This window comes from Kogia breviceps, chromosome 1 (genome assembly GCF_026419965.1).
Source record: "Kogia breviceps isolate mKogBre1 chromosome 1, mKogBre1 haplotype 1, whole genome shotgun sequence".
NCBI lineage: Eukaryota > Metazoa > Chordata > Mammalia > Artiodactyla > Physeteridae > Kogia > Kogia breviceps.
Window position 1 is genome coordinate 146,170,992 of NC_081310.1, and position 24,169 is coordinate 146,195,160.

The 24,169-nt window shown below is 40.2% G+C and overlaps 1 protein-coding gene and 1 pseudogene across 8 annotated transcripts in view; one reads left to right on the plus strand and one right to left on the minus strand.

The window, feature by feature from the left end:
- Positions 1–7,571: 7,571 nt before the first annotated feature.
- The window catches only part of AK4 (adenylate kinase 4), a 74,961-nt gene continuing 58,363 nt past the window's right edge, over positions 7,572–24,169 (minus strand). Inside the window, exons 4-7 of one of the 8 annotated variants that reach the window (XM_067006535.1) lie at positions 18,541–18,713; positions 16,051–16,169; positions 13,255–13,415; positions 7,572–8,606 (exon numbers count right to left, since the gene is read on the minus strand). In XM_067006535.1, coding sequence (XP_066862636.1) covers positions 13,301–13,415; positions 16,051–16,169; positions 18,541–18,713 — 407 coding nt within the window. In that variant the 3' untranslated portion in view covers positions 7,572–8,606; positions 13,255–13,300. Of the gene's footprint in view, positions 8,607–10,819; positions 13,416–16,050; positions 16,170–18,540; positions 18,714–24,169 lie in introns of those variants that run through there. The other 7 variants (XM_067006546.1, XM_059051842.2, XM_059052447.2 and 4 more) reach the window with 7 other exon arrangements.
- On the plus strand, positions 14,251–14,724 carry LOC136793133 (nuclear nucleic acid-binding protein C1D pseudogene; annotated as a pseudogene).

Consider the following 24,169-nt stretch of genomic DNA (forward strand, 5'->3'; position numbering starts at 1 on the left):
AAATAAAAGATGGTATGGAAAAATTCTGCAATGATTAAATTGGAATTAGAAATATCAGTATGAACTTATAAGTTAAAATTTATATATTTCTTAATTCTATCTAATGTCACCACAATAACATTGAGCATACTTGGTGCCAAGATCTTGGTGGTTTCTAAATAACCTACTAACCCACTAAAAGAGACCAGAGCTCTGTGGAGAAGTGACTAATTCCAGGTCTTAGAAGGGAAAGTACAAGATGACACTGAAATCTTATGCCAACAATCAAGTAAGAATTCAGTCACCAATGGAGCCATGTCAAAAAGAAACAAGAACAACTTGAAAAGGATCCTACTTGCCAAATTTGGGATGATTTGAGCATGAGAAAGAAAAATTATTTGAGTTTAAAAAGGCATTTAGCAAGATGTCGGGACACAACATCAATATACAAAAATCAATTGTATAGCTGTACTAGCAAAAACAATCTGAAAATGAAATTAGGAAAACAATTCCAATGTTACAATAACATTAAAAGAATAAAATACTTAGCAATAATTTTTTTAAAAATAGCAAAAGACTTGTACACCAAAAGCTACAAAATATCAGTGGAAGAAATTGGAGAAGAATTAAATAGAAATGCATCACATGGTTATGGATTGGAAGACTTAATATTGTTAAAATGGCCATACTCCCCGAATGGACCTATAGATTAAATACAATCTCTAGCAAAATCCCAGCTGTCATTTTTTGCAGAAATTGAAAGCTGATCCTAAAATTCAAATGGAAATTCAAGGGACCCAGAAGAGCCAAAACATTCCTGAAAGAGAAGGTCAAAGTTGGAGACTCATCAACTATCTCCAATAAAAATTAAAGAAACAAAAAACAAAAGTTTAGAGACTCACATTTTCTATTTCAAAACGTACTGCAAATCTACAGTAATCAAGACTGTATTGAGCAGGTTTGCAAGGCAGAAATAGAGACACAGATATAGAGAACAAATGTATGGACACCAAGGGAGAAAAGCAGTGGGGTGGTAGTGGGATGAATTGGGAGATTGGGATTGACATGTATACACTAATATGTATAAAATGGATAACTAATAAGAACCCGCTGTGTAAAAAAATAAATAAATAAAAAGTTTCTATGACCTGGGAGGAATGGTTCTCAAAACAGAATTTAATTTTAGGTATAGAAAAAAAAAAAAGACTGTGTAGTGGGCTTCCCTAGTGGCGCAGTGGTTAAGAATCTGCCTGCCAATGCAGGGGACACGGGTTCGAGCCCTGGTCTGGGAAGATCTCACATGCCGTGGAGCAACTAAGCCCATGTGCCACAACTACTGTGTCTGTGCTCCAGAGCCCGCGAGCTACAACTACTGAGTGCACACGCCACAACCACTACATGCCTATAGCCCATGCTCCGCAACAAGAGAAGCCACTGCAAATGAGAAGCCTGTGCACCACAACAAAGAGTAGCCCCTGTTCACTGCAACTAGAGAAAGCCCATGCACGGCAACGAAGACCCAACACAGCCAAAAATAAATAAAATAAATAAATTTTTTAAAAATTAAAAAAAAAGACTGTGTAGTACTGGCATAAGGATAGACATATAGATCAACAGGAGAGAATTGAGTCCAGAAATAAAACCATATATCTATAGTCAGTTGATTTTCAACAAAGGTACGAAGACAATTCAACAAAGAAAGAATAGTCATTCCAACAAATCTTGCTGGACGATTGCATAACCACATGCAGAGGAATTGCAGCCCCTACCTTATGCCATACACAGAAATCAACTCATAATATTTAGATCAAAGACCTAAATGTAAGAATTATAAAATCCTTAGAAGAAAACATAGGGATAAATCTTTTTGAACTGTGGATTAGGTAATGGTTTCTTAGATATGACACCAAAACACAAACAACAAAAGAAAAATTAGGTAAATTGCACTTCATCAAAATTAAAAACTGTTGTGCTTCAAAAGACACTATCAAAAAAAGTGAAAAAAGCAACCCATACAATGGGAGAAAATATTACAAATCTTATAACTGATTACAGTCTAGTATGCAGTATATAAAGAACTCTTACAACTCAACAATAAGAAGACAAATAACCCAGTTTTTAAATGGGCAAATTATTTAAATAGACATTTCTTCAAAGAAGACGTACAAATGGCCAATAATGAAATATGGAAAGGTGTTTGACATCATTAGGGAAATGTAAATCAAAATCACAATAAGATCACATCCACAACAATAGCTATAATAAAAAAGACACAATAGCAAGTGTTGGCAAGAGTGTGAAGAAATTGGAACCCACTGGAACTCATTGCTGGTGAGAATGTAAAATGGTAACAGCCACTTTGGAAAACAGTTTGGTCATTCCTTAAAAAGTTAAACATAGGGTTACCATATGACCCAGGAACTTAATTCTTTTTTTTTTTTTTATTGGAGTGTAGTTGTTTTAAGATATTGTGTTAGTTTATACTGTACAGCAAAGTGAATCCGCTATACGTATACATATATGCCCTATTTTTTGGATTTCCTTCTCATTTAGGTCACCACAGAGCATTGAGTAGAGTTCCCTGTGCTATACAGTAGGTTCTCATTAGTTATCTATTTTATACATAGTATCAGTAATGTATATATGTCAATCCCAATCTCCCAATTCATCCCACCGCCCCCTTTCTCCCTTGGTATCCATACATTTGTTCCAGGAACTTAAGTTTTAAGTATATAATCAAGGGAATTAAAAACGTATGTCCACACCAAAACTTGTACACAAATGTTCCTAGCAGCATTATTCATAATAGCCAAAAAGTGGAAACAACCCAAATGATGACTGGATGAACAAAATGTGGTATATCCTATATAATAGAATATTATTCATCCATGAAAAGGAATGAAGTACTGATCCATGCTACAACATGGATGAACCTTAAAAGCATGATGCTAAGTGAAAAAGCCAAGCAAAAAAGGCCACATATATTGTTCCATTTATATGGAATGTCCAGAACAGGCAAATCCATAGACAGAAAGTAGATTAGTGGTTACCAGGGGCTGGGGAGAGGGAGGAATTAAGAAATCAGTAAATACTCAAAATAGTCAATACATTTTTAAAGTTAAAATTTTTTTGCAACTTAGTAATTAAAATTTTTCCCATCTGTAGAAAAGTTAAAAGAATACTACCCCTGGTGCCCTTCACCCAGAGTCATTAACTATAAACTATCTTTTTTTTTCCCCACATCTCCTTGATAACTGAAGGTCAGCTTGGCTAGATATGAAATCCTTGGTTCACACTTTCTTTCCTTGAAAATATTGTGCCATTGTTGGTTTGGTTTGTACAATGAATCACTTGGTCTTTTTGCCTGAAGGCTTAGAGGAGTTTTCCTGGACATACAAGAATATGTCTTAAAGTTGACTACTCTGAGTCAATTTTCAAAGTTCCATGGTGTAACTTTCAATATACAGTGTCCTTTTCAATATATAGATTCAGGATTTATTTATTTATTTATTGGTAAGTTTTTATTGAATTATAGCTTTAAACATTGGCTTTATTATTTGTTTTTCTTCTTTACAGAATCAGTTATAGGTGTATTAGTAAGTCTTCTTTGTCTATCTTCTATAGCCATTAATTTCTTTCTGAGCTTTTCATTTTTTCTTATTTTATTTCATCCTCATGGAAATTTTCATTTCACTTTTCCATATCTCCTTCGTATACTTTGTTGAATCTATTCCCTCTTGTACATCTTGTAATTTAGTCCTCATTTTGGAGATCATTGTCATTTCAATCACTTTCTTTTCTGCATTCAGTCAATTCTTATTTCACACCTTTTTTTGTGCCCACTTCTCTTGCATTTGTGAATTACTGATTTCTGATGTTTTTTTCATAACTTTTATGCCTTGTCTAACAATATATGATTCATGTTGGAGTGTGGTACTACAGTTCCTTCTGGTTTAAGGTTGGGTCTTGGGTGTTTTCATCAGCTGAAGATTTTTGATTCTCTATTTCCTTTTGAAAGTGACTTTGTGTGGATGTTGGCTCCTTTCACCTGTTCATTTTCAAGACTTTTGGATTTTTCTGGACCAGATGTTTCTATGGATAGGGTTGAAGGACTTGAATGACTTACTAGTTTCTTAGTTCAAGAGTCCCCTCTTCAGTTGGTACAGTGAAATACAATTTCTTTAACGAAGAGGCTCTGTGGGATAAGGGAGGATGATTAGGGAGAGTTTAGAAAAACTTAATTTCCATCAACTTCTTTATTCTTCCCTCTTCATCACTAACTCTCCAAGAGACATCTCCTCCTTCCAAGCTCCTTGTTCTCTCCCAGAAGCTACACTTCTTCATACATGTTTAGAAACATTTAGACCCATATACCTCAAGCCCTTCCTTCCCCCATTAGTGAGGTCTCTAATCCAGCATGGCTGTTCTTAGTATTTTTCCACTTCGCGTGGGACTCTCTGGGATGCCACCACACTCTCCTTTTTCCAAATAATCCCTGCCTCACTCTCCATTTCCACGTGGGCTCCATGCTACTAATTACAGATATTTATTTCTCCACTCAAATGCAATGAGTTTGCAGTCTTCTGTTTCCTGGTTACGTGGTAGATATAACTGTGTTATGTGGTGAGTTAATTGTGATTTTGTTTGCTTTCCTTGATCGCTATAGTTTGGGGAAGACATGTAGAAACAGTAAGTTTGAGGCATGTCATCTTCAAAGAGCCCTCACCATCTAACCTCTATTAATAAATACCAACATTTATAAATTTTTAGGTAAGATTTACATATGAACACTAAATAATTGGGCTGTTTTATTGGCTTCATATGGGGGCAACACAGCAGTGGGTTTTTTTTAATATACAGATAAAATATGGAAGATGGTTCATTCAGGTCTTTAAGCAATGTTAGCCTGTACCCCCTTCTCCCTGAGCCTGCTGGGCCGATAGAAGGCTTCCATATCATGCTGAGTGCATATGGTCAATGTGCCCAGGGTACATCTTGGAGGTCAACATGTCCAGAGTAGTCTGAGATGGTCAGTGCACCCAGGGTGGTTGATGGAATATAACAAAGTGGATCTAGAGTGGTCAGTGTATTGGGGCCATTACTGTGAAGAGAGTGGCTGATCTGTCTTGACTAATCTGGATATGGACCATTCCTTTTTGTATCCCTGATTCCTCCTTGGCAGGGAATCATTTTCTCAGGGTGCATGGACTTAGAATGGGGGGTGCAAGATGGCATCGCCTGATGGGATATGAGACCTAATCTCTCCATGGGAGGTCTTCTTGCCTTGTTAAAGGGACTGGCGCTAGGATCCTGACTAGGAGAAAAGCTGGTCACAGGAGAAACTCAACACTGCTCAGGTCCTAGTCACCTCCAAGTGGCAAGGCTCTCCACCCTGACTCCTGCAAGTCCTGCCCAAGGCCAAAGATGCCTTGATTGCAGCGCCCTTAATTGTGGTCCTTCTGGGTCTTTGGGTAGTAAGAGTCAGAATGAGGAAGAACAGCTGAATAATCGTGAGCACTGGAGTTGAAGTCTTCATTCTACCACTTACTGAGTAGGTGGTCTTGAGCAAATTATTTAATTTCTCTAATCCTGAGGTTCATGATCTATAACTGGTATACAATGCTTGGCCCACTGCCTGCCACCACAGAGTAAACCTTCAGTAAACTGTAACTGTTATCTTCTGTAACATATGCATATATGTACACACATATACAATTCTATTTACACACACATATATAAAATGCATATACAACATAACTAGTTTAGGAAGGCTCCCTCAAGTAAGGGTATGGTTTTCATTTAATTATTGGTTGCTTACATATCCAGTGGCTGAAATGAATATGGGGAAAATCATATCCAGTTGAACTCTGGTAGAAAAAACTCAAGTGATTTATTTAAGCAGGTGGTGTTCTCTGATAAAGCAAAATTCTATATAACTATGCATTTCTTTTGGTCATCAAAATTAGAAAATCGTCCCCTTCATAGTGCCTTACCCTTACATATCCTACCCCCTCACTTCATAGATATCTAGACTAAGACCCTCATTCCTACCTCCTGAGTGCCTCTGATCCAGAAGTCCCACACCAGCTTAAAATGATATGCTGTTTGGCCCATGCAATATTTTCTAACGTTTAAATTGCCAACATGTAAAAATAAGATTTCGGACTTCCCTGGTGGTGCAGTGGTCGAGAGTCCGCCTGCCGATGCAGGGGACACGGGTTCGTGCCCCGGTCCGGAAAGATTCCACATGCCGCGGAGCGGCTGGGCCCGTGAGCCATGGCCGCTGGGCCTACGCGTCCGGAGCCTGTGCTCCGCAACGGGAGAGGCCACTGCAGTGAGAGGCCAGCGTACCGAAAAAAAAATAATGAAAAATAAAGGTTTGTTTTTCATGCACACCACTCGTCCATCATGGATTGGCTGCATCCCTGCTCCAAGTCTTTACTTCAGGATTCAGGTAAAAGAAAAGCCCCATAAGGCTGCCAGTCTCGCTGCAGTGACGGGTGCCCATGCGCTGGCTCCTAAGACTTATGCTCAAAAGCGGCACCTTCGGGCTTCCCTGGTGGCGCAGTGGTTGGGAATCCGCCTGCTGATGCAGGGGACACGGGTTCGTGCCCCGGTCCGGGAAGATCCCACGTGCCGCGGAGCGGCTGGGCCCATGAGCCATGGCCGCTGAGCCTGCGCGTCCGGAGCCTGTGCTCCGCAACGCGAGAGGCCACAACAGTGAGAGGCCCGCGTATCGCAAAAAAAAAAAGCGGCACCTTCATTTCTGCTCACAGCCCAGTGGCTGAAGCACATCACATACCCAAGCATGAAGCCAACGGGGCAGAGATGTAAAATCCTCCTCAAAAGGAATGGTTTGAACTTTTAAACAATCTCCCACATTGCCATCACGTCCAGTTCACCTTTCAGGGCCATGGCAGCCTGGAGAACACACTCCCCAGACTCCTGTGTCAGCTGGCTTCTGACTGGCTGCAGCTAACGGAAGACCCCTTTAGGAGACAGGAGAAGATGAGGTTGGGAGAAGCCAGGGCGTTTGCCCCTCTCCCTGCCACCGGGAGCTTCTCCTGCCGAGGCTGTATCTCCTCCGTGCCTCGAGCTCCCACCAGACAGGCCTGGGGATTCTGCTTCTGCTGAGTAAGCCGGGACTCGAGGACCTTAGAGTCACGCACATATTCCACGTATTCTGATCCAGTCTTCTCATCTGTAGGACGTGATCTGTGTAGGATGTGATGATGGGATCTGCTCACATCATCCAGCTGTTTTAAGAATAAACTAAAGAAGGTCCATGAAAAGATGTTAAGAATAAAGTGCTGGAAAATAAGGAGTTTGGGGGTAAACAAAGTAAGGCAACACGATGAACAGACAAGAAAATGAGACTGGAGGTCATAACTCTTGGTTTCAGGGTCTCACTCTGCCACCAACTGTCGCCTTATCCAGCGAACACCATGTTCCCTGTTTTCCCCATCTACAAATTGGAGAAAACATTGTTGACAATGGGGTGGCTGCACAGGGGCATAAATGAGAATCTTTGTGAAGATGTGTATTTTGCCAAGTGTAAAAAGCTACAGAAATGTTAAAGGAACTCACTAGTTATAAGCGGAAAAAAAAAAAAAAAACCTTTATTTCTATCAAATTAAAAAGTACGAATCAATCTTCAAGCAAGATAAAATCAATAACACAATTAACAGTTAAGAGAGCATGTACAGATTAGACTACAGGTTTAGAATCTTTGAATTAAGCACATACACTGAAATCAAGAGGGCCGACAACTTTCACACTGAGGAAAAGCACTGACTCATCGTAAACACACGACTTCTGGGAAAATGGAGTTGACATCTCACAGGACAGTAAACCAGAGACTAGCTGTCATTAGGTTAGAGAACTGATTTAAGCTCGCGAGGGATCATAGTGAAATGTCATTGTAACTCAACAATTTCCCGAGATCTATTCATCTCAAAAACAAGAACATATAAAAATCAGTAGTATAAATTCTCATAAAACTAGAAAAGCCCTCTAAGCCCTGACACACTGGAGCTTACATAAAGACTGAGTTTTTGTTTTTCTTCCCTTTATTCTTCTCTAAATTAAACACAAAACATTGTTTACATTGTTTTTATTTAACACATTTCTGACTTTATATCCAAAGCTTTAAATGAAGAAAAGGTTTTATGAAATGAAGTTAGACACACATCAACCCCAGGGAGAATCTTTAAGGTGCGCTGCTCTTTGACATGTGTTTAAACAGGAAATCTTTTATTTCAGGAATTAACACTGTGCTTTCTGGAATAGCCTAATTATCACCAAAGAAGGAATGAATATTCTCTCTCTCTCTCTCTCTCTCTCTCTCTCTCTCTCTCTCTCTCTCTCTCTCTCTCTCACACACACACACACACACACACACACACACACACACACACACACACACCCCAATTTAGGGAATTCCCTGAAGCATACAGATAATGGCATTTATTTTGGCAAGAACTGTGCAATTTGTTAAAAGAAAGATAAGGTACGGCATTTCTCAACAATTGTAATTATGTCTCAACAGATGCAGGAAGCAGATTTTTCCTCATAGTTGAAATACAGCTTCATGGTTCCCCGACACCTGGGTCTTGCACACTTTTCATCTGGAAACCAGACGGGGTCAGTTATTTATGGAAAGGGACGATAATTTATGACCAGACCACATTCCCTTATTAAAAGAAGTCTCTGCTACTGGGTTCTTCTTTTGAAACACCCAACAGACAAGGAGTACTGAAAATGGAGGGGAACAGAGAGAAAGCAATTCATACTACGGATACAACTCTGTCTTATGAATTGCCTTTCTGGTAAAACTACTGCAGTGAGAAAAGATATCGTCTATTAAATGAAAAGAAATGAAATTCATCAGGTAGATACGAATGCCTCCCGAGATCCTGTGACCCAGCAGAGTACAGATGAGACACATACCCTCTGTATATACAGTGTGCAACTACCACCAGGACCCATCCAGTGCCCATTTCCTGTCTCAGCACCAGAGCCAAAAGCAAGGATTCCAGGTGGGAGCAAATATATTGTTTTACTATTCATGAGAACAGGGAGCTCAAACTACAGAAACGTACAAAAAAAGGCCTTTTTGAATTTCCTGATTAATCCCTACAGGTAAAGGAAAAGGTTAAGTAGACAGGATTATTTCAGTTTTTAAATTCAAGGAGGCAAGATCATTGAGATAATACTATCTATTACATAGGGTAATTGTGAAGGATTTAATTACACAATGGATGCAGTACACTTAGCACCGAGTACCAATAAACAGTAACTACCAAGAATATGCCGATACCTTGACATATTTGGAAATCTGCTGACTTTATGATTTGCGCAAAGACACTCCCCATCCCCAGCAGATGGTAAGACCTCTTTAAACAAATAGCCAAAGTCAGATATTGAACTCAGGTCCCAGTGAACTAAATTTTACAAAAACCCTATTTATGCGTTTATATAGGCATCTTTCTATCTAAATTTATCCTGTCAACAACCTATTAATGGTAGAAAAGGCTACACCATCACCTCTCTCCCAAGAATCCTGTCACCTATGCCTCTTCTTACCTTTTCCCCCCCTTCCCTACCAAAGAGAGGGGCACAGCCTGGGTGAAGCTGGACTGTTGGAGGATGCCAAGAGTGACCCTGCGGAAGGAAGGTGAGACAGGAAGCCAGTATCCCATTTCTGCCAGAACTGTTCATGATAAGCACTGCCACCACAGCTGAGGGTGGACGAAGGTATGGATTTGGCATTCAGGATCATGTTAATGTGTAATGTCATACAGGGAAGATAGTATGAAAGTCAAGGATGACCCTATATTAGGGGCTCAGTCACCATTTGTTCACCTGCTAGCCCTTTAGGGAAGATCAGTTACTCAGGGCCTTGTCTCGGGGTGGGAGTGAAGGAGGGATTGGTTCTGATGTCAGGGAAGCAAAGTGAGTAATGTCTGGTGAACTCGCAGGAGTCCAGGCCTGTGTGTGAGCACCACGGCTGGGGTGGCTCAAGCATAAAGGTCCCTTCAGGGGCACAATGCCATGGACACTGAAAGGGTAGGTGAAGACCATGAGCTTGCCTCTGCCACAGATTAGCCAGGACCCAAGCCTACTTTGACAGCCTTTCATTTTATTTATAAATGAGTACTTATGGAGGATCAAGGGCTCAGACTCTCTTCTAGCAGCTTCCTTTGCTTAAGCAAAAGTTAAAAAAAAAAAAAAAAAAAAAGGGAACAGTCCCATACAGAGCTGAACATCACCATAGTGAACTCCGCTATTTTTAATGTGAGGCCGCTTGGAAATAGAAGCAAAACCAAGCAGCTCAGTGCCCTGCCTTGCTTGGGACAGGACACAGGTAGTTAACATCCAGAAGCAGAGCCAGGAAAACCTGGCTTTGAGTCCCGTCTACACTGTGCACTGGCTAGCAGGAGCCAGGGCAAGATGCTTTACTTTTCTGACTCTCGCCTTCTTTGTTTATAAACATGGAATCATGCCTATCTCAAAGGATGCTGGAAAGATTAAATAAAATGTTTGTAAAGGTCCTAAAACTGTACATAGCACTCAGTAGGCCTTCGATAAATGGTACCTATTATATGCTTGCTTTAGTGTTAGAGTGTATTAAACACAGCAATATTTTCAAGTTCCAAGTAAGCAGGAAGCCGGTCAGGACAGTGGAAAACAAAATGAATGCAGGGCCGGCTAGAATCACAGAAGGGGGGGCCACGTAGGAATCTTAGAAACCATCCAAACTACTCTTTTTGCTTATCTGTAATGGAACCTCATGTGTGGCAGTAGAAGGAAAACTAAAGAAAGATATCCCTTTAATTTTACCTTTGTCAAGATATTTTCAAGGAAATTTTATTACTTTTACAAAATCACTAAAGGAAAAACTAGACTTTGTTGAAGAAAACCAGAAACAGATTTTTTAGGCCACTGAACATGAAACAAGCATCATCTTTCAAAGCCCACAGAAAGAGTGTTTGGCTTTTATTGGTCTCACCTAGCAAAGGTGATTGCCCTCAACTGCAGGGCAACCTCAGAAACAGCACAGTGTTGAGACACACTGAGTGACTCTGACACTGGCGCTAAGCGTCTATTTGGCTGGAAGGGAGAAGGGAGGGAAGGATGGAAGAGCAGAGTATATGGAGTCAGGGGTCACCTAGGCCGTTTCCCATGCCTCTTTCAAAAACTCCAAAGCCAGTGGTTACACTGGAACATCTGCTAAACATTGAGAGAAGGGAAGAAAGAGGTCTGAAGATTTTTCTGCTTCCAAAAAAGCACCCACTTTCCTCTTCTGAACGATCCATATAATAACCTTAACTTTCTACTTTTCCCACTTTGTGGAAATCGTCTCCATGGCAGAAGCAATTTTCCTCATAGCAGACTTGTTTTTCTTTGCCCGATTCCCCAGGAAACCTGAGCTGTATCTGCATGTCTGATTGTCACCTTATCCCCATCAACTGGCATTCAAACACAACTCTTCTAAAAAGTCACTGTCATGCACTGATGTTTCAAATACCTGACATGGGCATTTTAAATGCATAAACCTAAAAAGTAAGTAATCTTATTTCACTTTGATTCAGAGGATAAGGAGGAAACTGGTCTGTGTTTCCACTAAGGTAGCCAAAGAACATTCACATGAAGGGACAAAGGGAGAGGGACTGGTAAGAGTGGGGGGCAGTATTTGTAAAGGAAGATGTACGGCTACCACACAGAATCCATGGGTCAGTGAACTGACTGTGGATTCACTGTGACATCTTCAGAAAATAAATGTTTCAACACCACCTATGCTGAAATAGGCTTCTTTTGTTTTCTCACCAGCAGGAAGAGTTAGACAAAAGTCACTCCCAGGAATAGTAAAGGACCCTCCCTGGGGACAATCACGATGCATGAAGAGGAACATCTATTTTTAAGGCAACAGGAATAAATGTCATTGTCCTTCCCAGAGGAGAGCAAGAATTATAAAAGATGGCCACCAAGTCTGGAAACCAGGCAAATCCTTAAATAAATGGTTTACTGATACTACATTTCAGTGAATGACAAAATGGTTTGATCTATATTTCTAGGCTTAATGGCCACCCTATAGAAAGCATCTTTGGAATAGAATAAAAAAATTACGATTTTTGTCAAATCCCATAACCGTAAACCTGTCGTCATCAGTCTAGGCATGGCTAGTGCAACGTTTTCCTCAACCCCACAGGCTCCATTCCCTTCACCAACTATTTATAATATGCTTGGGTCACTCACAGGAGAAAAACACTGTCAGCATCAATATTTAGCAGCATTTTCAAAGTACATATTTTTGTCTTGACTAAAAAGCTAAACTATTCATTTAGTCCAGTAATTCCATATGGTCTTATTTACTTCCATACATAAGATATGATATGATCTTTTAACATTTATGGAGGTGAATATTTGCCAGTTTTTGAGGGTTCCCTAAAGACTCTGAGGGTTTTATTTTGCCACAATAAAAGAAAGGAGCAGTGTCAACCCATGAGAGTCAGACCAGCAGTTTAAATAGACCCTCCACATAGCTCAGTTCCTAGTGCATAAAGAGATTCAACACAGTCCCCTAGCTCTCAGCTCTTAGAAAGGAATTTGAGAGGGATAAAAGCAGTAACAATCTGTATTACTTAATAGTCTAGGAAGGGAGAAAACAGATGTCTAATAAAAGTAGTAAAAGCCAAATCCTTTCATTCCAGGGTGTCTGGAAAGGAAAGATTCTATGGAGTATGGATGCAGAGAGAAGGCGTCATTCCTAACAGAAAAAAATGAATTGTGGAGAGTGACTCAAGGCCAGAGAAGCAACCACCGAGAGCTTAGCTTCAATCCCACTGTCACCAGGAGGGCACATACCAGAGAACCTGGGACAAAGGCAGCTACAGCCCTTGGCATTCTCAGGCCTCCTGGTGCTATGGTTCAACAGCCTTTGGGGGCTGGGGAGAACCAGGGACCACCACCATCACGTGTGAAAAGGCCACTATGGCAACAAAATGGCTGTCGAAAATCAGCTAGAGCTTGGGTTATACACCACTTGAAATCCAGCCTGTACTTGCTTTCTTTCTTGTGAAGGACTTGAGACATGTGCAGGGACATCTTAAACATGTGCAGGTAGTCCCTCTTTTAGAAAGGCAGAGAAGAGCCTCTTCATTAACTCTTTCTATTCATTAGTTTTCATAGCAGTTCACCATTTAAACTAGAAAAGATGCTGCAAGCTATCTCAGCTAGCTGCTAATTGGGACATGGCACCAACACTACACATACAATTGAATGGATGACCATATCTTCCTGGTTCTTCCACTGGGCGGGCTCAGTAGGCTTCTTTGGACTGAATAGGTGTGATCTTGTTCGAGAAAAGTGTGTAAACATAGGGCCAGATTTTGTTAGTCTCCGTTCCAGAAAATTGGTGGAGTACTCCTCGGCTCCTGAAAAACAAAGTCCAACATACAAAGCATTTTAGGTTTCCTTTTGACTTGATATTAGAGCAGAAGAAGATCCTGGGCATAATGTAAGCACAGTCTCATTGTCTATATCACACATCACTGAGTGCCAAAACAGCCCCTACAAACGTATCAACACCCCCACTAATTCTGGCAAGCTTGCCATTGTGCCACCTTTTCTGCTCGCCTTTAAAAACATATTAAAGGGGACTTCCCTGGCAGTCCAGTGGTTAAGACTTCACCTTCCAATGCAGGGGGGTGCGGGTTTGATCCCTGGTTGGGGAGCTAAGATCCCACATGCTTCAGGGCCAAAAAACGAAAACGTAAAACAGAAGCAATATTGTAACAAATTCAATAGACTTTAAAAATGGTCCACATCAAAAAAAAAAAAAAACCTTAAAAAAATAAATAAAAACATATCAAAGAATAACATTATAGGGATAACCCCAAATCTGCCTCAATATACATATTAAAAAGCAAATCACTGACAATCCTTGCTACTCTAAAACCTTTATTACTTACAACAATAGATCATGAAATACAAGATGTGTCCTAATAATATGATCAGAAACGTCATATCTATAGGGTTGCTAACTTATTCGGGGGGGGGGGGTACAAGGTCAGAAATTGATTATAGCAGAGGCTGTACACTGCTGTCCTGAATGCAGTCCACATATAGGGTTTGTCTGGCTTTCATGCAGTTAAAATTTTTTTAACTTGTTGCCAATATAAAAACTGGGGAGAGCCGGTGCACCACTGACGTCACCGCCGCTGACTGCTTTCAGATAGGCAGGAGTGGAAGGCCTGTGAGTTGGTCACAATGGCAGGAGAAGAAATTAATGAAGACTATCCTGTAGAGAAATTCATGGTATTTATCAACGTTTGAGAATTCCATTGGTGCTGTGGATGAGACGCTGAAGACCATGACGTCTGTTTCTAGAAACGAGTTGAGTTGTTGCAGAAGTTGGACCCATTTGAACAAGCGAAAAGTGGATTTAGTTTCTACTTACACATTAAATTCAGTGTTTTGGATTTATATGGCAACTCAGGGAATCAATCCTAAGGAACATCCAGTAAAGCAAGAATTAGAAAGAATCAGAGTATACATGAACAGAGTCAAGGAAGTAACAGACAAGAAAAAGGCTGGCAAGCTGGATAGGGGGGTGGCTTCAAGATTTGTAAAAAAAAAGCCCTCTGGGAACCAAAACCTAAAAATGCATCAAAGTTGCCAATAAAGGAAAAAGTAAAAATTAACCTTTTGGTTTTGATGTACACATGTTCAAAAAGTACATAATTTTTATTGTTTTCCACAAAATTGATGATGATTATGTGGCAATGTAAGGTTTAAATGTATTCCTTATTGAATTCATATATAAATTTGCATTTTAAATTTGTAATGCTAAATACTTTTTTCCCCTGAAAGATTGTTATCTTTAGAGATTTTCCTATAGAACACTATGAGGTTTTTAACATTGTGGTATATTTTATATTTATAGTTTACCATCTCTTGACAAGACTCATTTCTTTATACAGGTCAATCTTTCAAGTGCCTTTTTATAATCAACTATGAAATTTAAGTTAAATGTTCTTTGTAAACATTTGTCTATTTCTGATGAATAATGATTTTATGAAGTATGCTGAAGTTATAAATATGTCCGTTTTCACTATATAAGATTAAGAAATCATGAAATGAGTTAAATGTCCTTTTTTTCTGTGTAGTTATTTCATTATGTTTTCATGGTTTGGGGAATCACTGCTTTTTGTGATATCTGAAGTATGAAATTAAGACTTTAATGTTAGTCTTTAATTCTTGGCACTTTGCCAGTACATCCCATTTAAAGTAAAATATATTCTCATTTATTTTAGATGGGAAATGAGGTTGTATAATGATGGCTGAATTTTGGCATAATGGCTATACCCTATCAATAAAGCTGTAAATGTTGTGTAAAAAAATAAAAAATTTAAAAATTAAATAAAATAATAAAAATTAGGATTTTCTTCCACAGAGAGAGCCTGATTTCTGCTTCTCTTGAAAAACAGGGATCACTGGTCACACTGAGCCTGAGTGTCTCTGGGTTGATAATTGGCTGGAGAAACAGAGGAAGCTGACCAGTTCAACTGTCACTCAACAGCCCAGCTTGACAAGTCCCCCACCAGGTTTGACACTCATTTCCAATAACTGCCTGGCCTCTGTAGCCATGTGAATTTGCAATCTGTAGTTTTAGCTCTTCTTTGTTTAAACACCCTCCAGACATGTCGGGGCCAAAAGTCCCTTCTAATCTTCTATCCAAGTCAGATATTTACATGCGGGAGTATCAAAATGTAAGCCATTATTTCAGTCCCTTAAGAGAAAAATGAAAAGTCTAGATGCAGTTTTACAGTCAAGCAGACAGAGATGATCAGGTTTTGGTCCTTATAAGAGTTTCAGCATAAAAGTACCAGGCATTCTCTCCCACGTACAATGCCAGCATTTCATCTGACTTTCATCTGAGAGGTACTGGGCCTTTTGGGTTTATCAAGCTTAAAGAAACACTACTCCACTGCAGCCCAATGTCCTTCCCATAAGGAGTCACACTTTTCTGGCTGGCCATCTGCCATGGAAACACTGAAGCACACTCACTTGTATAATTCAATGACTGGTTTTGCCACATCCTTGTACTGTCTTAGTCTGGCAGCAACTGCTTCAGGTTTGTCATCCTCCTGCTGGACCAATGGTTCACCAGTGATGTCATCGATCCCCTACAAATACCAGAGAAACCAGTTAGTATGGCCAACAGTTGGGCTATTCCATAGGTTAAATAAAACTTTCCTAGGCAAAACCATATATTCACCTTTGATTCCTACCCCGTGATGATTTAGGCCTGGGGTACAATAGTAATGGTGAAAGTAGTTGAAAAAGAAATAGTGTTCATAACAATATGTTAAGCTGTTTTCATAAGAGCTGACATTAAATCTTCATTAACTTCTCAGATCTTTCCAAACATGTTCCAGTGGTTCTGATAAATGATACCTTCAACTCACAGCTCAGAATTCCATGCTGTCTCCCCCAACACCAAAGAGCCATTAAACAATGTCACTCTAGCCCTCTAAATATTCCTAAAACTAGCTGCCTTTCTAAAGCCTGAGTTCATAATATGGAAAATAAATACCTCAAAGAACCAAACGGTTTACTTAGGGAAAACACTTAATTGAGGAGGAGGTATTTCAGTCCTGTCTCTGCTAACTTTCAAATTCTGTCACATAGCTAGCTCTTCTGGATTAAACTTACTCAGGTTATTTTACTAAATTAAATAATGACATCTGAAGGTAGAATAGGCATGAATCATTACACCCATGATAATCAGGAACAAACATTCTGAGAACTGAAAAACTGCAATTTTAGAAAATTTTATTTTCAAAATATTTTAACTTCAGGAGCCATACCACCTACTTACAAATAGCAAAATGGACACATGAGAATTTTGTCACCCATGTCCATAGCCATTGCCTACCAGGGGAGAGAGTAACGAGAAATAAATCTGTCAAAAGGTAGGCTAAAGCAGAATCAAAAGGCTCAGGCAACTCAACGGGATAGTCTGAAACTAGCTGTAAGTTTGAAATTCACTAAAATTTTATTATAGCTCAAGGCCTTAGGTACATAACTTACACTTAGGATTTATTGGTGAGCCACAATTATCACATGGGTATTCCAGTGCTGTTACCCTAACAAAACATGAGAGATGGGCATGGGAGAAAGCTGTACGTCACCTATAGTTCCCTCTCCTTTATTTTACTTACTGCTGCAAAGTTCAGAAGCCATTTCCAGGACTTCAGAGCATCAGGAGATAACAACTACTTCCAGAAAGAGCAGAATAGGACATCAGCATCTCTCCTGGGGCAGCTTGGCCACAACAGTTGGTTGACTTAGCCCAGAGTAGCACTTTTACTGCTATCTTTGGAAATAGCACTGTAATTACAGGTGTTCTTTTAGGGATACCCAGTCTTTGGAAAGCAACTCAGTGTTAAAGCTTCTCAAATTTTGGGAGAGTCTGCATCAGCAGGTCTAGGCAGAGCCAAAATATGATGCTTTTAAAGTTTCTTTAAACATAAACCTTTACATGTATTTAATCTTATGCAGATGCATAGATGTTATATTTTGAATTTCTTTTTAAGGGCAATCTTTCACGCCTTTAGTCCTACCTAGTCCCTCCCCCTCACTCCTACCACTCACGTGACCCCACTCACTCTAACCCTGTTCCTTATTCTGTCCCAGCCTCAACCATTGGCCAGCCCAGGATAGTTCCTCTATATCTTTATCACTACCCCTATGAAGCTAGAGAGCACTTATAGACATGTAAACAGATATACATAAAGAACGGTGGTTACAGGGAATTCCCTGGCAGTCCAGTGGTTAGGACTCTGTGCTTTCACTGCTGAGGGGTGGGTTCAATCTCTGTTTGGGGAACTAAGATCCCACAGGCCGTGCAGCAGCGCAAGCAAAAAAAAAAAGAAGGGCGGTCACGGTTTTAGAAAAATGCAATCATTCTGCTATTTGCTTTTCTCATTCAACAACACCCAGGGGAAATATTTCTCCAGGCCAAAGAATGTACTACTATGTCTCTCTTTTTTTTTTTAACCTTATAAATGGTTTTCTAAAACGCGGATATTCTCAAGTTTATTTAATCATCCACATAGATGAATATTTGTTTTGTTTTCAAGTTTTGTTTTACTTTTCCCACTACAAACAACATGGAAATAAGCCTCATCATGTACATGACCTGATCTGAAAGTGCTTACATTTCCATAGACTGTACTCCCAGAAGTGAGTTGAGTGAAATATGTATTTAAAAGTTTTAATGTAGGTTGCTCGGTTGCTCTTCTAAAAGACTGTTAATATTTCATACACCTAATACAGGTAAGAGTATCATTTTCCCAGATCCCAACCAGCAATAAATGTTGTAAACGTTAATTTACATCCCCTCACTACTAGTGAACGAGAATTTTAAAAAATTTGCTGGCTATGTATATTTGCTCTTTTTGGAACAGCCTATTCATATCGTTCCCCCACTTTTCAACTGAAATGTTTTACCTCTTTCTTGTCAATAAGCGAAAGTATTTTGTATATTCTTACATGTACATGAGGTGGGTTGAAGTCCAGGTTATATACCCTCCCACTAGGAGGGTGAATCCAGCGTCGGCTGAGACGATCTTTGAGCGTTTCAAATGGAATGTTCAAAGTGATCACTAGGTCCAGGTCACATATTTTGTCCAAGGCTTCAGCCTGAACTAACGTTCTAGGAAAACCTAAATGCCAAAACAAAACACATCAAATGTGAGACACTTCCCAATTCAATTAGTTGTTGATATATTTTCAGAGATAGAATAATCAAATCTGCACATACACTACCCAGAAAGGAGATTTAATCAGGAATTTATATCTACTTCTATAAATTTAATACTAGAAGAAAATATGCTACTTTACAACCTAGCTTTAGCATTTGGAATATGAAAGGTTAAGGAGTCACATGATAAAAGCAATAAGTGCTAAACATCACTAGGCTAGTCTCAGCTCTGCTCTTAACTACCTGTGTGACCTTGGGCAAGTTATAACACCTCCATTTCTTCTTCTGTTAAAGAATCAAAGGGGCAAATTTTATTTGTGTCCCTTTAGTTCTAATAGCTTATGAGCATATTATTCTTAGGATATCACTATATATACACACAAATATTTTTAAAGTCTAAATCAATTAAAGTAGGATCCTTCACTCAGACCTTCATTTGAGCCTGCACCTTAGTAACAAGGTGGGCCAAAGTCCAATCTCAAAAAGAACTGGTGCTTTTGAAACTATTTGGATACTGCAAAACGTATAAATTCACCCTACTTTTCTAAATGTCGGAAAATAAACTGCAATTGAAATTTGGACTTACGGGCATCACTTTCTTTTTTGCAGTTAGTTGACCCCAAATTATATATATATATATATATATATATCCCCGCCCCGAGGGACTGACCTGCTTTAAATGTAACCCCAGGTTTGGCTGGGATGGTTCACGGTAGTATCTTGTTCCTAAATAGTTTGTCAAGTTGGTCTGTTTTGTTAAAAACCTTACTGCACCCAATTATCACTTTTAAAAAAATGTCCTTTAAATCTTAGTTACGTAAAAGAGCTGGGTGGATGGAGAGCAGGAAAGAAAGTATAATAGGAGGTGCAATATTCAGAAGACAAACTTAAATCACTTCAGATAAGGAAACCAGACTGTCTCCACCCTTTCATCATTGGAAGTATCAAGAAGACATTGTAAAGATGGCTCTTCATGGCCCTAAAACAATTAACAATCAAAGAACTCCTTTTCCTATTACAGGAAGTCAGTTATTCAAACATGAATGTGCTGCACTCTGTTAAAATCCAAGTCGTTTGAATGCCAAGGTGATTTCAGAGTGTTTGTAGCATTCAGTGTGACAAAACCACCCAACGCTGTCTCTATGCCCCCGCTCCAGGTACCAACCTCTGCTCCCTTCGATGCCTTCCCTATTGCCTGTGAGGCCAGGCCCTTTTCTCCAAAGCCCATTCCTCCCAGGGTCCTCATCCATCACCTTCTGCACACAGAAATAGGCCCTTCTTCCCCTCCTCTCCATACACCAGGACTCTGGATGATATTTCTGATTTTTCTTGGTCTTGCATATTCCCCAGCTGCAACCCAACTCACCTATTCCCACAACTTCACCTTTGGGCTACCCATGACACCATTTTCCTTATCTACACTTCCATAATTTATTCTTCTTTTGTTCAGTATCACATGACATGATGCCCAAGGTTGACTTTGGCCACATCGACTTACTTTCAATACTGCTCTCTTCACTAGCTCCTTTCTATCTTTGTAGTGTCAGATACCTCTGCCTCAGGGCATTTGCATTTGCTGTCCTCTGCCTAAAATGTTCTTCCTGCAGGTCTCTGAATATGACTCCTTATCATCTGAGATATATGCATAAATGTAACTTCCTCAGGGAGACTTCTTACATGAGTATACTTAAAATAGTCCCATTCCCCTTCCACTATCTATCTCATTACTCTTTATTTTCTATTATTTATTACTATGAATAATTTCCAAGTATTTATGCTTATTTTCTATCCCTACCTCACTCTGAGAAAAGGGACTTTTTCTCTCTTGATCATTGCTATATCCTTCAGCTCCTAAAATATTAACACAGATGAGCAACTAGAATAGGGCCTTGTAGCTATTTCCAAAGTTTATGCCCTGATGAACTTGCTCACAGTACTTTGAATCTAAGTGTCTTTGCAAGTTCCATCAGAAATTATCCATTCCCTATATCTTACTAAACTCAGCATCTAGTCTGCAGTCCAATGTAAGCCCTGGTCACAGTAAGTACAGAAATGAGAAAAAACATTTAGGAATTTTATAGCAATTCCATAGAGTAATTTTAACTCTGTTGAATCTAAAATTTGGGCTTGAATTTATTGGTTTTTTTTTCTTTCATTTTTTCCAGTAATTTGTATTTAGCAAAAAAGATTGCTCTGCGGTGGATTGGGAAACAAATAAAACTGGATTTTTGCTACAGATAGTTTGTTCTAGGCTTCCCCTGGAGCTTCTTTTCTAATTTCTTCAGTAAGGGAAATTATCCAATGGCCAAAGTTTCTAAATTTTGATGCTGTTTATTGCAGAATCTCTTAAAAGAGATTAAGTGGTATCTCTTTGCAAAGGGATACAAGAACAGAGAGACCCAAATCCAGGGCACATTTCAACTCTATTCTTATGACAAGGAAAGACAGTAAGTTCAAACAGAGGTGAGGAAAGGCTTATCTTGCAGAGCACATCTAAGTTCGTCGGCTATCATGTGCCCAACCTAAGCTAAACACATGCTTCCACCAGGCAAAAGAGTTGTTCCAACATTACAGCTAGCATCAGAAGAAACTGCTTTCACATCCTCATTTGCCGTCCTCTTGTGATCTCTCTTGCATTCAGGCTGGCTTCATCAGAGAAATAGGTATTTCTAATCTTGCAGCCTAGGCTCTTGTGCCAATAGTCACTCAGCTGTATCCCCTCCTTCCTCCCACACTGGCTGAGCATCCCCTTCACATAAAGGCACCCGCATGTTGGGAGATTATGCTTGGAAGTATGTTCAGGGTGCTTCTGCAATGGGAACTGAGATACAGTATCTTCAAAATAGAAAACAAGATTGCCTTTAAATAAACTAACTAGATTTTTTTCAAATCTCAACGTAATTTCTGTCAGATCAGATTATGACTGCTTGGTATCTGGGGAAGTAAAAGGTCAAATCATACCTGCCTAAGATCAAGTACAATGTAGACACTTTGGCCTTAGCTCTGGAAGGCAGAAACGCCTGGTACACAGTGGGCAAACCCTAGGGTAGTTGTCTTCTACTGTTCTTTCTTATTTATTTATTTTACTTATTTGGCTGTGTTGGGTCTTAGTTGCGGCACATGGGATCTTCACTGCAGCGCACAGGCTTCTCTCTAGTTGTGGCACGTGGGGTCTAGAGTGCACGGGCTCAGTAGTTGCGGCGTGCAGGCTTAGTTGCACTGCGGCACGTGGGATCTTAGTTCCCCGACCAGGGATTGAACCCGCGTCCCCTGCATTAGAAGGCAGATTTTTAACCGCTGGACTACCAGGGAAGTCTCCTTCTAGTTTTCTATTAAGTGAATATACTTCTTTGATTAGTCTGCCTTATTTGTAAATAATTCCATGAAATTATATGACTCTTGAGCTCTGTAAAGTCTATGTGTAACCCTCTATTATGGAATGGCTTGATTACTTTAAAACTGATTCATTAAGCAACTTCTCTTTTGATTATTATGAAGTTCAAAAACAGACTGACTTTTAGAATTGGGGTTTCATAGCATTTGAGTGTACTCTGGAGCCCCATGTATGTGACAGTTACCAGGTAAATAATAATGTAATGCTATCTGGGTCACCAAGGAGCAAGATTTGGACCCATGTGGGTGCTCATGGCTCAATTCTACCCCCCAGACTGGGGGACAGGGAAGGGGTCTTAGGAGAGTCCAGAAAAAACCACACCAAATTCTTTCCCACCAAATTCCCTTCTGAATACTACACACACCCTCAGCCAGGCTCTCTCCTCTGTCTCCCTCGTCCCAACAGCTCACTGTAGGTCAGGCTGGGGATGCTACAGTGAGCACTTTGGTAGCAGGCCCAGGCACTATGCCAAGCCTCTTGGTCCACTACAGCCTACACCACGCACCAGAGTCTGCCCTAGAAGATGAGCTTCCTGAGGTGGGATTTAAGACGTGTCTCACTCCCCTCGTTATCTCCTGGTACTGTGCCCAGTACAATCTACATTGAAACACCAGTAAAGTGAGGGCAGTAAGCCTTCCACATAAAGGCACTCTCCCACTGATGGCCAGGTCCTGCCTTTCCCTGTATAACCTACTCCTCACTGAAGCTTCAAGATGACAACTGGAATTTGAAAGATGCCTGCAGCCAAAACAATCCCAAATCAATCTTTGCTCCTTCCTCAAATCCAATTTCAAGGAAAAGCCATCTTCTAAAGCAGTACCTTCCAAAGAGACCCTCCTTAGAGTATAGAAAGAAAGAAACAGAACTTCTATTGGTTTTTTTCTCATTCTTTTTTTTTTTTTTTTTTCTGTACGCAGGCCTCTCACTGCTGTGGCCTCTCCCACTGCGGAGCACAGGCTCCGGACGCGCAGGCCCAGAGGCCGTGGCTCACGGGCCCAGCCGCTCCGCGGCATGTGGGATCTTCCCGGACCGGGGCACGAACCCGCGTCCCCTGCATCGGCAGGAGGACTCTCAACCACTGCGCCACCAGGGAAGCCCTTTCTCATTCTTTTTAATCTTCTATTTCGGAGGGCCCATTTTACCAGTTATATATTAATAAAATTGTATGTATTTATATATTTATACATAAATATCCATATACTGAAGATGTAGACAACATTTTTATTGATGAGTATGCACAAAGAATTTTAGCAATCACTTAAAGACCTCAATTGCCAGCCACAGTCCCTGGGGCCTTGTGTTCCAGCATCACTAGTCACTACTCTGACCAGAAAACATTGTTCTTTATCCTTTGGGTAGAGGTTGAGAGCTGAAAAAAGCCATAGGAAAGAAGAGGCAGGTCTAAAACAGAATATAGCAATTCCTTCAACAAATAAAAACTCAAATATTATTGGTTAAAGTTTCCTTGTCTGATGAGGTTCAGAAGCCCATCTGCTCAGCTCACCTAGAACTGCTTCTGAACTTTGGGAGCCTCTGGAAGAATGAATGGGAAATGCAACTGTGTACAAAATAAGCTGAATTCACAAGGAACAGATTTCAAAAACATGCTGGGCAGTGCCAACTTACTGGGCTCTCACATTCAGACCCATATTTAATTCCTTTTCTGAGATTTTCTAAGTGTTTGGGGGGTCACTGGTGCTCTTTGCTCTCTGCCACAATTACAGTTCAGCACACAGACTCCGCATTCTGGTCCCACCCAGTCACCAGGGAACTCAACCCAAGCATAGCTTAGAGCCCGGGCACAGCATAGCCATGACGGCAATAACCTTCCCACTCTAGTTATCTGTTTGCCCCTTTCATCACCTCATTTTTAGATAATAAAGCTCTTCAAATTTACTTTCCTGATAGCTTATCATGATGAGCTTTAATTTAGGTTAAAATTCAGAAGACGGGTAGATCCAGCACAAAGATTCAGCCTCAAGCTGCTGGTAGTACAGGTGTGCCTGTGGCGGCAACGGGACACA